General features: G+C 40.3%; 1 protein-coding gene across 2 annotated transcripts in view; it reads left to right on the forward strand.

Moving 5' to 3' along the window:
• LOC145984969 (putative E3 ubiquitin-protein ligase HERC1) overlaps positions 1-14,243 on the forward strand; it is a 309,625-nt gene that overhangs the window by 127,218 nt on the left and 168,164 nt on the right. For both annotated transcript variants that reach the window (XM_083118420.1, XM_083118421.1), the window contains exons 33-36: positions 2,406-2,559; positions 11,391-11,497; positions 12,093-12,256; positions 13,502-13,622. In XM_083118420.1, coding sequence (XP_082974546.1) covers positions 2,406-2,559; positions 11,391-11,497; positions 12,093-12,256; positions 13,502-13,622 — 546 coding nt within the window. The remainder of the gene's footprint in view (positions 1-2,405; positions 2,560-11,390; positions 11,498-12,092; positions 12,257-13,501; positions 13,623-14,243) is intronic.

Raw genomic sequence — 14,243 nt, forward strand, 5'->3', positions numbered from 1 at the left:
AGCTGTTCTGCCTCGTTTCGCCCGAGCGTGAACTCGTTGAAGGGCCTGTTTGACGATCTGGATTCATCCGCGTCAAATTTCTTGAGTTGGTGGCAAAAGTCACAGAATCTGTATTGTACTTATTTGAGAATAATTTAACTTCTCGTTCTAATAACTCACAATGCAAAGCAATTTCTTGACATTTAGCAAAGGAAAGATCACTTTCAGATAATAATATTTTTCTAGTACTGTCTGACTGTACACCAACAAGGAATTGTTCAACAAGTGCCTCATCTAAATACTGCTCATACACACATTTGGCTGCTTGTTGTTTGATTTTCACTACAAATTGAGTAACTGATTCTCCTTGAGACTGAATACAATTTCGAAACTTAAACCTCTCTGTAATCTTGTTGGTTTTGGGCCTGAAGTGCTGAACCATTTTGTCGTGAATGACAGCATATGATAGATTATATGGCATTTCAGGAGCCGTAATATTGCGAAGTACTTTGAAAGCCTTAGGACCAATGACTGCTAATAAAACTGCTGCCTTTCTTTCATTTGTCACATTCTGGGCGAGACAGAGTTGATCAAAACGCATGAAATAATTTTCGATGTCTTCATTTTCTTCAACAAATTCGCTGAATGTAATGTTGAGAGCCATGTTGTTGAAATGTCAAATTACATTAACTGATAGAAATCACTGGCATGTATGAAAGTTATGATGTGTAACTGAAACTTGCTTTTGTATAACCATGAACAATATTAGCAAACTTAAATGTTACCTGTAAGACATCGTCTTGTTGATTTGCTACATGAAATCTTACTTGTCATAATCCCGTGCCGATAAAGTAATAAAGTCATCCTGACGATATACGATTAGAATCCTTCAAATTTTCTATTCACTGTCCTCTGTTCACTGTCAATCCTCTGTTCACTGTCTGCAGCGCCAAATTGATAGGTTCGGAATGAAGGACATAATAATGTATGTTAATACTAAGTTGCACAAGATAAAAACCAGACGGTGAACAATTAACACATTTAATAGAAAACTGGACTTATGTCCGGAACATTCAAGTACATTGAATGATGATACAACAAGAATTACACAGAATTCATCTGCTTATGATTCCTCTTCTTCTGGCCGTGAAGACCATACCTTGTAGCCATACGCTTAATACCTGGACCATATCACCAATAATTTCGTGAAGTGCTTCCAAATTTGTCTTTACCTCCTGAGCCAGTTCTAACTCGATGGGGTTTGTGGTTAGAGGCTATGTCATACTACGCGGAACATTTTAATGAAGTGAAAACAGTTTTGTATACCTTAAATACAGAAGATGCAGCCAGCATTGTCACAGGCCAGGAATGCTTTGCTAAAAACAGCATCCAAGAAAAGATACAGTACATCCATAATCGTTTTTCCAAATTACCTGATATTATAACCCAGTTGGAAGCTCGAAATAATCTATTGCAACATTAACTTTTTCTGATTGATGAAATTTTAGTAACGTTGTCTTCAGAAGCTCACAGTGTTGCTAAAATTGCATCCGACAAGCTCAGTCAGGTATTGTTAAAAAATCTCTGTTACAAAACACTGTGTCAAATTTATAAAAAGATTTCTGGTGAAGAAACACCTTGAAGAGGAATTCACCGAAGAAGAGCTGTAGTGTTTTTCACATTCGCCTGTAACGTCATGCGACGTGGAAAGAACATTTTTACTGTGTAAATCATTCTTCACTGACAGCTGCAGGAGCTTCACACAAGAAAATCTCAGGATGACCTTCCTTACATACTGTAACAGTTTTGAATAAGGTAAGAGATCTAATAAACAAATATTTTTTTCAGATTTTCCTGTATTTGTTTATGCTTATTTTGGTGCTTATTTTTTTATTTTTTGTGCTTATTAACTTGCTTATTTTACTGTGATTGTGCTTATAAATCCGGGCTCTACTGATCACATTGTTTCCACAAATGGAGAGATCATGAATATACCTACAGTCCAATAAACATGGGATAATATTTTTTTAATAGCAATTAACTAGTAAGAAATTCATTATTCTTTGAACATGAAACATTTATTTATTTTTCGTGTATGTATGTATTGCTCTATTGTAGCATTTCTTATGGCTGTTACAAGATTGTGGTGTTAGTATACACTCCACTCTGCAGCGACTCATATTTTCATCAAGGTATTTTGTTTTTACCTTGAACCACTCATGCAAGTATGCTCTTGCTGGAAGCGTGATCTTTGCTAGAAATTTCTGTATGCAAGGTGAGGCATTGATATAAAATTGAATAGTACAGGTATTAGGAAGACCTGTGTGAATGCAAGAGAGTAGTTATATTTCAACATACTGTTTAAGAATATTTGCTAAATTACTTTGCATTTAGTAATTTTAAGTTAACATGTTCATTTCTTGTAGGTTAACGACTCTCTTCTGGAACGACTGAATCAGACAAGAGAATTACTGCCACTACCCTCAGATTCAGAGTCATCAGTGAGTGACTTTTCAGACTCAGTTTCAAGACAGGATTCTCTGGGAGTGCAATCTCCAGAATCTCCCGTGAAAGACAAAGGTACCAAATTGTTTTCCTCTGTAAGAAACATACATTGACACAATTTTTATTATCATGTTCAGCAGATTGTGTGTGATTTATGCATCCTTGGTGCATATGTTCTTTACCTCATTTATCTGCAAATTTTTCTCACTGAGTATTACCTTGGAGTGATTTAAATGTCCTTTTCAGTACTTCACATAGAAACACCACTGGTGCATTTATTGTATGTATGTATATTCTTGCAGTATATGGTACATCAAGATGATGTTAGAGTGTGTGGTACACCTTAAAACATTTGGGGTGGGGGAGGAAATGCACTACATTTCTTACACTTTGTGTTGTTGCACTTCTTTTGGCTTTCTTCTAACACACAATACATCTCTATGTTGGGTTTTTCATCTTCTCAGAAATTGGGCTATTTGTGAGAAAATTTGTCTAGTTCTTAGCCTGCAGCATGAAGAGTGTTGTGTATGCAGATCATGTTGAAAAGGTAAATATATATGTGTATATATATATATATATATATATATATATATATATATATTTACCTTTTCAACATGATCTGCATACATGGGGGGGTAAAAGGTGGATGATGGCAACACTCTTCATATATATATACACACACACACATACAGGAATATGGTCAGAAATGGTGCCAGAAGGGTGGATAAATACAAATAATGAAGGAGACAGTAAACACTTACCACACGAATAGAAATAATTCAATATTTCGCGATCTGAGTCGCATTTTCAAGAAGGTAGATAAAAGATCGACGACACTTTGAGTAGAGGCACAGAATACTGACCGTAGTGTCTCTACGGTCAGTGTTGCCAGAAACAGTTGAAAGGAAACACGAAATACTTTAGCCAGTGTTTACTGTAAGGTGGGTGGGTAGTTTTGGGGAGGAGAGGAAAGAGTTACTGGTTGGCTAGGTTGAGTCCGGGGGGTATAGTGGCGTGCATGCCTGCTATATAGGCCCTTTCCCATCGCCTGCGGAAAGATGTGTCAGAGCGGGGGGGGTAAAAGGTGGATGATGGCAACACGGAAGCAGTTATTGAAGGTGGTGTTATGGCTGTTGGTGTGGATGGCAAATGTGAAATCAGAGTTTTGGGTGGAGGAACGGTGATTATTTATCCTTAGATTCAAGGGGGTGGAGGTTTTGCCTAGGTAGAAGTTGCCGCAGATTTGACAGATGAGGGTGTAAATTAGGTTGGATGAGTGGCAGGTGCCCTTAGGGTGAAGGGTGAACTCACCTGCCGCTGTAGGGATCAGGAGGGTGGTGGAGGTGATGAGTAGGGGCAGGTCTTACATCTGGGTTTGTTGCACCTGTAGGCTGGGGGAAGAGGTGCGGAAGGGGTGGGGGTGTTTCGGACCAAGATGTTTTGGAGGTTGTGGGGGTGACGGAAGACGACCCTAGGTTTATCCCGAAAGATGTCTCTGGTCTCGGGATCACTGTGCAGGATGGGGAGGAGGGAGTGGAGGGTATGTCTGATTTTCATAATGTGAGGGTGGTATTGGGTGATCAGAGTTGGAGGGTTGGTTTTGGTTTGTTTGGTGCGGTTGTGGGAGTTGGCTCTAGTGATTTGTTTGTTGATGAGGGTGGAGGGGTAGCCACGGTTGGTTAGGGCTTGGTGCAGGCGTAGGTTGTAGTTTTGGCGGGATGAGGGGGATGAGTTGAGGCGCTGGCCTCTGAGGGCCAGGGAAAATGGGATGGCTTTTTTGGTGTGGTAGGGGTGTGAGCTGGAGTAGTGGAGATACTGGAGGTGGTTGGTTGGTTTGATATGTATGGATGTTTCCAAGTGGTCTCCTGCAATGTGGATGTCCACATCGAGGAAGGTCACTTGGTCTTTGGAGTGGAACCAGGTGAATTTGAGGGTGGTGAACTCATTTAGTCGGTTTAGGAATGTTGTGAGGGAGGGTTCGCCATGTGTCCAGAGGAGAAAAATGTCATCAATGAATCTTAGCCAGAGGAGTGGTTTCAGTTGCTGGGAGTCAAGGAATTCCTGTTCCAGCCTGCCCATGAACAGGTTGGCATAAGAGGGGGCCATGCGGGTACCCATAGCTGTGCCACGTATCTGCAGGTAATGTTGGTCACCGAAGCAGAAGTTGTTGCAGGTAAGTACAAGGTTGGCTAGTTGTATCAGGAAGTGAGTGCTGGGATTGTGGGGTTTGGGTCGGCTGTTAAGGAATGATTCCGGAGGCCATGGGCATGGGGAATATTTGTGTAAAGGGATGTGACATCAACTGTTGTGAGGATGGTGTTGGGTGGTAGGGATGGTAAGTTTTGGATGATGTTGAGGAAGTGGTTGGTGTCACGGAGGTAGGAGGGCAGGGCTTGGACGAGGGGTTGGAGGTGAGAGTCTAGAAAGGCTGAAATGCGTTCAGTGGGTGAATTGTAGCTGGACACAATGGGTCTCCCGGGGTTGTTAGGTTTGTGAATTTTCGGGAGGAGGTAGAAAGTGGGGGTGCGGGGGTTGTCAGGTATGAGTGAGGAGATGGTGGAATTGGATAGGCCTTCAGTGGGTCCTCGGGAGAGGACAAAATCCCGAATTTTGTCTAGGTGTGTGGTAGATGAATCAACCGTGGTGGGCTTGTAGGTCGATGAATCAGAGAGTTGACCCCCACCCTCCTGATCCCTACAGCGGCAGTTGAGTTCACCCTTCACCCTAAGGGCACCTGCCACTCATCCAACCTAATTTACACCCTCATCTGTCAAATCTGCGGCAACTTCTACCTAGGCAAAACCTCCACCCCCTTGAATCTAAGGATAAATAATCACCGTTTCTCCACCCAAAACTCTGATTTCACATTTGCCATCCACACCAACAGCCATAACACCACCTTCAATAACTGCTTCCGTGTTGCCATCATCCACCTTTTACCCCCCCGCTCTGACACATCTTTCCGCAGGCGATGGGAAAGGGCCTATATAGCAGGCATGCACGCCACTATACCCCCCGGACTCAACCTAGCCAACCAGTAACTCTTTCCTCTCCTCCCCAAAACTACCCACCCACCTTACAGTAAACACTGGCTAAAGTATTTCGTGTTTCCTTTCAACTGTTTCTGGCAACACTGACCGTAGAGACACTACGGTCAGTATTCTGTGCCTCTACTCAAAGTGTCGTCGATCTTTTATCTACCTTCTTGAAAATGCGACTCAGATCGCGAAATATTGAATTATTTCTATTCGTGTGGTAAGTGTTTACTGTCTCCTTCATTATTTATATATATATATATATATATATATATATATATATATATATATATATATATAAATCAAAGAAGGTAAAAGGAAACCCTCACCGGACAGTAGAATAATTCAAAATTTTCGCTAATTTCATAGCATCATCGGTGTGAGGAGAAATAGACTGAACCGGAAGTTGGGGCCCTGCAGAGTTGCCAGGTCCCCATCGAAGAAGAAGCGGTGCGTAGAACGAAAAACCCTCACCCGCTCTTCCTCCCAACTCATCCTACACACTCACAGTTTACGACGAGCCTGGTGACGAAACAGTGTTTTTTTCGTTCTACGCACAGCTTCTTCTTCGATGGGGACCTGGCAACTCTGCAGGGCCCCAACTTCCGGTTCCGTCTATTTCTCCTCACACCGATGATGCTATGAAATTAGCGAAAATTTTGAATTTTTCTACTGTCTGGTGAGTGTTTCCTTTCTCCTTCTTTGATTTTTATTTAGCCCTTTTGGCCCTCCTTGCTTTTATCCATTTTTTTTTTCACTCGGGTATGAATCCTTTCGTGTATAACTCCCTTCAACTGAACCGCCTGTGATCTCTTATTGTTTGCTACACCAAAGCTACATCCCATGCACGCTTCCTGCCATTTTCCACCATGCCCCCAAGCATAAAACCCACGATTTTCCCACTAGCGAGAAATTTTGCTATTGAACTGATCCACGCCATAGCACCCGCACCCGAGAACTGTCCATTTCTATTCAATCCCTTACCAAAATCCTGTTCCTGACCCCAGGTAACCAGCATCACAAAACAGACTCCTTCTGGTACACCCCCATTCCATCGCCAGTGACCTTAACTCTAAACACCTACAAAACTCTCCGATCTCTGCCGACAAGCTTTTCAGATTGGCTGCACTCTCCCCCTTCCACTTCTGCCCAATTTCAGTCCCAATTTTAACATGCCTGTTACCAGACCCCCCCCTTTTACCATTGCCCACCCCTCCCACACCACCACAGACCTCCCCTGAAAACCAAATCTGCACCCCCACACATTGTACCTTGGGAAACAACCAGTCCACAAACAAACCCAACCCACCAGATCTACGACCACAAATGACCCTAACCCACTCCAGAACAACCAGACTAAACTCAATTTATCCATCCATAAACTTAACACTGATGAAATAGCTGTTTTATCCAAAGGCCTGACCTTCTCCCCCACAACTCCCCCCAACCAATTCCGCCTGCTTTTTGACATACACACCTTTGCTCGTAACCTCCAATGGCAACATTTCTGGGCCAAAAACCCCTCACTCCAAACTACTACAAATGAAACCCTCCTCCCAAGATCCCCCCTGACCCACCAACCACCCCTTGGAAAGGTACATTACTGCCATCATTTCCACCACCTCTGACAGCTCATTCTTAAATGACCTCCAGAACGAACCTAACCTCAACCCCTCCCAACAGAAGGCTCTCCGAGATCTCCGAAACAACCATAACATCAAAATCCTCCCAGCTGACAAGGAGTCAACCTCAGTGGTCTTGAACTCTCAAGATTACCTGGCGGAAGCCACCCATCAGCTGGCTGACCCCTCCACCACTCAGGAAATACTCACCGGACAGTGGAAAAATTCAAAATTTTCGCTAACTTAGTAGCATATTCGTTGTGAGACAAAAGAGACGGAACCGGAAGTTGGGGCCCTGCAGAATTGCCAGGTCCCCATCAAGAAGCGGTGCGTAGAACAAAAAAAACGCTGTTTCTTCATCAGGCTCGTTGAAAACTGTGAGTGGGTGGGATTGGTTGGGTTGGGAGGGAGGGCAGGAGGGATGGGATGGCTTGGGAAGGAGGGACGGTGGGGTGAGGTGGGGACGTTACTGGGTGGCCTTGTTCAGGCCAGGTGGAGTGGTTGCACTCATGGCCGATATATAGGCCCTCTCCCATCTTTTGCAAACAGAGGTGTTGGCTGGTTGGGGTAGAAGATGGATGATCGCTACCCAGAAGCAGTCATTGGTCCACAACACTCCTTCACCACACAACCAACACCCCCTTGCACACAAATGCAACCGTCCTAGGTGCAAAACCTGCCCCATCCTCATTACCTCTCACACCCTCCAGGTGCACACGGCCACTGGCAAATTTACCCTCCATCCCAAAGGGACCTGCCATGCCTCAAACCTGATCTACATCCTCACCTGCAACATCTGTGGTGATTTTTACCTGGGGGAAACATCAACTGCCCTCAACCTCCGCATGAATTACCACCGCTCCTCCACCCACAAGCTGGACTTCACTGTTGCCGTCCACACCAACCACCACAATATCCATTTCAATGACTGCTTCCAGGTAGCAATCATCCATCTCCTACCCCAACCAGCCAACACTTATGTTCGCAAAAGATGGGAGAAGGCCTATATATCGGCCATGAGTGCAACCACTCCATCTGGCCTGAACATGGCCACCCAGTAAGGTCCCCACCTCACCCCACCCTCCCTCCCAAGCCATCCCACCCACTCACAGTTTTCGATGAGCCTGGTGATGAAACAGTGTTTTTTCGTTCTACGCACCGCTTCTTCTTTGATGGGGACCTGACAACTCTGCAGGGCCCCAACTACCTGTTCCGTCTCTTTCGTCTCACACTGAAGATGCTACTAAGTTAAACGAAAATTTTGAATTTTTCCACTGTCCGGTGAGTGTTTCCTTTCTCCTTCTTTAAATTTTTTTAGCCCTTTTGGCTCTCCTTGATTTTATCTATATCTATATATCTATCTATCTATATATGTGTGTCTATATATATATATATATATATATATATATATATATATATGAAATGAAAGGATAACACATAGAAATAGCTGTGTGTATAAAACATGTCCAGGAACAGAAAGAAAACAAGACAAACATAAAGCATAATCTTTTGCTTGCCAGGGAAAGTACATTGAGCATCATCTGTGCACATTATTAAAAATAGAGAGAAAAAATAGCAACTCCTGTATGCTTGCATCTCATGTGTGTCAAATGATGCAAGTGCCAAACTGAATCGTGCACATGCGAAATGTCTGCAGAGGTGAATAGGTTAAACGATAACTTTATGAAATAATGAAAAGCATATACGTTACAACTCACACTGGTAGTGTTCACTTTGCTTGGCTCATACCTGTTCTTCCTCAAGCTCTCAACACCTCTGGCTTCTTGAGGAGTTAGGACAAATTTAACTAAAACATGTTAAAATCAAGTATCAGCTGCCCTGTTACAATGTGCATTCTTCCATGTCTGGCTCGCAAATAGTTGCAGATTGTGACAGGGTAACTGCTGCCTTATTTTAACTCCCGGCTACATTTTTTGCCTTTTACAATCTGCCTTTTAACATGTTTTATTCCCATTTTGTCTTACCTCATAAAAAAACATCATGATATGGTGAAAGTTTGAGAAAGAAAAGGAAGTTAACATTATCAATGTGAAAATGTTGATACATGACAAGTTAACAATGTTGTAGACACACTTTCATGAGGTAATAATTTCCATATGTACCCTGATAAGACAGATTAATTGCTACTCTATTGATAACAGTTCATCAGTTTATAAGTAAAATTGCTGATACGTTGTCTTAATGCAGTATTTCGAAAATAGCATGTAATTTGGTGTTGTTTTGTGTACATAAGGGTATAATACAATTCATCTACAGAGTTCTTAAATGTCTAAATATGCAGTTCCTTTTTTATAAGAGAAAGACATCAATATCACATGGCTACACTCAGCATGATGTTAAGTTACAAGCAAACACATATTTGTCATTACTGAAGTCCCTCAGCCTGCCATTATGACTGATGTTTTTTTTTCTTCATAATTTTTCTCAGTTAACTCCAGGCGATTTCTGAGATGGTACCTTTAACATACACTTTCACATGCTTTTTGTGCCCTTCTTCCCATTCTTGTATTTCACCTCCCAGCCACAGTTAACCTAAGGATACAAATAAGCTGTAAATCACCACCTTTTTCGCGGTTCCCACAGACCTGGAAAATCTGGAAATAAACTTAGGAGTGGAAAGTAAAAAATTTAAAAAAGGAAGAAAAGGACAGGGAATTTGAAAAATATCTAAACTCCATGAAAAGTAGAGTGCTTTTTTGGTAAGTGCCAGAATTTTGGAATGAGAAAAATCCACTTAAACCATCTGCTTGGTGAGAAATATTCTACATGATATTTTTTCGGTAGTTTCTGGATGTTCATATTGAACACTGTTGAATAAACATTGTAGTTTTGAATGGCTAGTGCAATTTAACATTTAAAACTAATGTTGCCTGCTCAGTGGCAAAGTGTTAAGGGGTCAACTTTTGATCTTGCCACTGAAATTCCAGGGTTGAATGCCAACCTGGGTATGGGTATTCTTAGTGAATATCCCTTGCATCAATATCGTCTAATCATCACTCATCCTCATCATCGCAGTTAGACAAAAGTGGCAGTAAAGCAATGTAAAATAATAAAAATACAAATACATGTACAATACTTGGTTGTAAGCATGTTAAAGTATCACAGCCAGTGTGTGTACTGGTCTGGAAAATGTGGAAATCTTACTTTTTCTGGAAAAAATCAACGTTTTTGAAGTAGTCCACTTAAAGTAAGTTTTTTGACAAGAAAATGTAAAAAGGATGTGCAAGAAATTTAAAATTTATGGTGGACAAACTGTAATTCAATTTTATCCACTGAGTGTTACTGGTGGCCGAGGTGGCTCAGTCGGTAACGTGTCTGACTACCATGCCCAGGTTCGATCCCCGGCCGGTTCAAATCCAGGAACTTTTCTAACGTTGGAAGCAGTCCCGGTGCCCACCCAGCGTCGAATAACATGGGTACCTTGGGGAAACCCTGGGGCATGAAGGCGGTCAGGGGCATGGTGCTGATCACATCACCCCCACTCACGACCGGATCAAGAAAGTGTGGGGCATTACCCCCACACCCCCTATACGCCTTCATGCCGTGCTGCTAAGTGCAGGGGAACACTTTACTTTTTTTTAGTGTTACTGGTAGTTACAGTAGAAATTGTATATTACATACTCTAGGATAGATCATGTTTGAACTATTTTCATGCACAAATCTAATACATTAAGTGGCTATGGAAATTTCCTACCTTTTTACAATTTTTGATTGTGTTTGGTACATATTAGGATTAATAGAGATACTATTACTAAATTTTACTATAATTATGTATTATTTATGCTTTAATTCTTATGCTATTTCATAAAAAAAAACTGTTAACCATAAGTCAATACATAAAAGCTCACTCCTGACACCCTTTCCCAACAGTCAATTTGTATTCAGTTTCCCTTCTTATCACTTTTATATGTGAAGTGAATATTCTAAAAACTTGGTTAATTTGGATTCTAAGTGTGGTGTTAGATATAATAGTGACCTTCTTACACAAATGTTTAAATACATGAATTGCCCTAATGGCTATAGTGTGGAAAATTTTGGGATCTTGATCTGGAAAAGTCTGGTTATTTTGTTTGTACAAAATTGTAGACATGCTGACAGCACGGTCTTGAAATTTGTAAATTTTATAATTGCCTTCAAAATTTGGAAATGTCATGGAATTTGTTTTTCCAAAATCACTGGGAAGCTTGTTTACATAATGGTTAATCTTCCTTACTCCCCATATTTCTAGATTCACAGAAAGAAGAACAGTCAAGCTCAGATACAGGAGATGAAATGCCATCCAAAGGAAAATATTTACCCATAAATGACATGAATTTGGAGCAACTGTGCAAAGAGGTAAGTGTGTTTTAAAACTGTAAATAACAAAGGTACTTTAATTGCTTTGTTTTTTTGTATATAGTATAAAAGTAAATTTGTTTTGAAGGAAGCTATTTCTCAAGTACATTGACCACATAGTATGTTCAAAATGAACATGAATGAAATGAAATCTCAATGAAATATTTATATTTCTTGATGGCCTAGTTCTGGATCGTAATAAAGTGTTCCTGGGCTGAAATACCAGTCATAGGATTAGAAAGACACAAACTTATTATAGGACTATGTCAGCCTAAATTTTATGTGAAGGCACAGCCAAAGACAAATCCTATTTTGCTAATTTTCTCAACCTGAAATCAAGTTAAGGACAACATTCCTTATGTTCTTTATGTTAAATAAAAAATGATGTTTTAACCCAAATCACTTTGGACCATTTTCCGAATAAAACAAAGAAAAGAGGTGAGATGAGCACGTGGAACATTTTTTATCCTCTTTTAATCTACTTGTCTTCATGAAGACCAAAAGTGTTCAGGGTTGAAACAATGACTAATTATTATTGTGATAGAAGTGGTAACAATGATATGGACTAACTTTAATGAAACTTGTTTTGATTTAGGTATGGCCAGCATTAGCTGTCATAGGTGGTGTGGATCGTGGGTTGAGGGTTGGAGGACAGTGTATCCATAAGCCAACTGGTAAGAGAGCCATCATTCTAGGAACACTAAAACAAGGGCTTGCATCTGTCAAAGTCCAGTGGGATGATTCAGAAGCAAGTGTTGGGTAAGTCGATTCTTTTGTTTTATTTTTAGTGCAGAACTGAAATTGATGTATTGGTATTGGCTCAGATTTAATCACTGATACTAGCCAATAATTTTCTGTAGAGCTGTGCTGAAGCTAGGGCTAAGCCAGTACCGATGCTGATGTATAAATATCAGTTTGGATGTAACTATTTATACTAGTTGATCCCAGGTCATTGGCTGAGTACGCTACGTGATGACTTTTGATTATGCCACCAAAGTGTGCAGTTTTGAGTCCCAGCCTGAACATGTGTGTTCTTTTGATTGTCCCTTCATCAATTTAATTTAATCACCAATCATCCTCATTGTCATGATTAGCTAAAAGTGGCAGAAAATCGATGTAAAATAGCAAGAATATAAATGCAGATACTGGTTGGTTCTTTCCCAGAGTCTGGGTATCTCGCAGGGTTAGTAGAAATGCTGCTCGGCACATATGCGGACATTTCTGTGAAAATGGATTTTGTGCATATTTTGAACTTCCAATGTAATTCTTTGAAATTTTGAAAGCACAATTTTAGTAAATTAATGCAGTTATATTGCAATGGAATGCTTATATGTTAATGTTAATCAATATTCTGAAAACTTCTAATTGTTAATCTTCAAGAATGAGTGAGAGTAGTGATTTTGGCTGTCCTGTCTGATGCTGATTTTCAATTCAGAAATATCAGCCAAATTGGCATATCGGAACCAGTATTGGTAAAAATTCAATATTTAAACTGATTCCAATACTTAAAGTTTCATTGAAGATATATTGTTCATATTTTTTCACAATATATTGCTTTATTGTTCTCCTGAAAGGAAGAAAATTCCATTCAGTAATTGGTTTCTTTGAATTTGTCTAGCACAAGTGATTTGAGAAGCTCCTAACAGGGTCAATTGACATCTTGTGGATTAAACATGCATCCTGTATTAATTGTATTTGTGCAAGGTGGTTCAATCACATAATCAAACTATTATTCTTCAATTTAGAGTATTCAAAAAAATATCCCATCTGTGTATTTAATTGTGCAAATGTATCATTGTTAGGATTGAGTGAATGTTGATACCATTATATCAGTAGTAGCTGATTGACACCTTCTGATACTACTGGCAATTGAAATTTAATCACCAATACAAAACCGGCTGATACTTGTATTGTATATTGATACAGAAATTACTATTTTAATATGCATGCATTTTATAATTATTTACATATCTCTAAGTAATATTGATTTTTGTCCCATTTCAGTGATGCTCTTCTGACTAGCTTAGAACCATGTGAACCTCTTTCATTTTGCACTCAGAAACTTACTGGTATTTCTGCAGATGTTTTCCATCAAATTACTCGGCTAAGTGGTGTAACAGATGAGGTAAATATTTCCGTTAAAGCATGTGCTTTATTTTAAATTATAAATTTGTTCTTACGAGGGATGTTCATATAGTAATAATTTTTACTTCTTATTTGCAAGCTTGTTTTCAAGAATTTGCACTGTGTGGTCCTTAAGCTCTCGGATTGGTACACTTTCTGCATTAGTAGTTCTATGGAACACTGATAGAGAGCCAGATAACCAAGATGGCGCAGCCCGTGGAGCCAGCCGAAGTTCAAGGTGTGATTGGCTTCTTGTTCTTGAAAGCAAAAATTGCAAAAGAAATCCTCGATTAACTAGTGGTGATGTACAGAGGGCATGCTCAATCATATGACACAGTGGTAATGTGCATAGAAGGTTTCAGTCTGGCGCAGCAAGTCTGCAAGATGAAGAATGCAGCAGATGACATTCTCTCTTGAAGGAATCTGGAATTGTGAAGAAAGTGGAGTCCCTAATGTAGTAGACCGTCATATTACCAATGCAGCCATCGTAAGTGAGGTGAACTTTATTTAGGGATTTGTATTTAACATAATACTGACAAATGAAATGCAGCTTCTCCATGACAACTGCCAGCCCATTCTGCTCAGGAGACAATGACTCATGCAGACACTTTGGGTTTTGAAG

Source organism: Lepisma saccharinum, chromosome 3 (genome assembly GCF_977018435.1).
Source record: "Lepisma saccharinum chromosome 3, izLepSacc3.1, whole genome shotgun sequence".
Lineage (NCBI taxonomy): Eukaryota > Metazoa > Arthropoda > Insecta > Zygentoma > Lepismatidae > Lepisma > Lepisma saccharinum.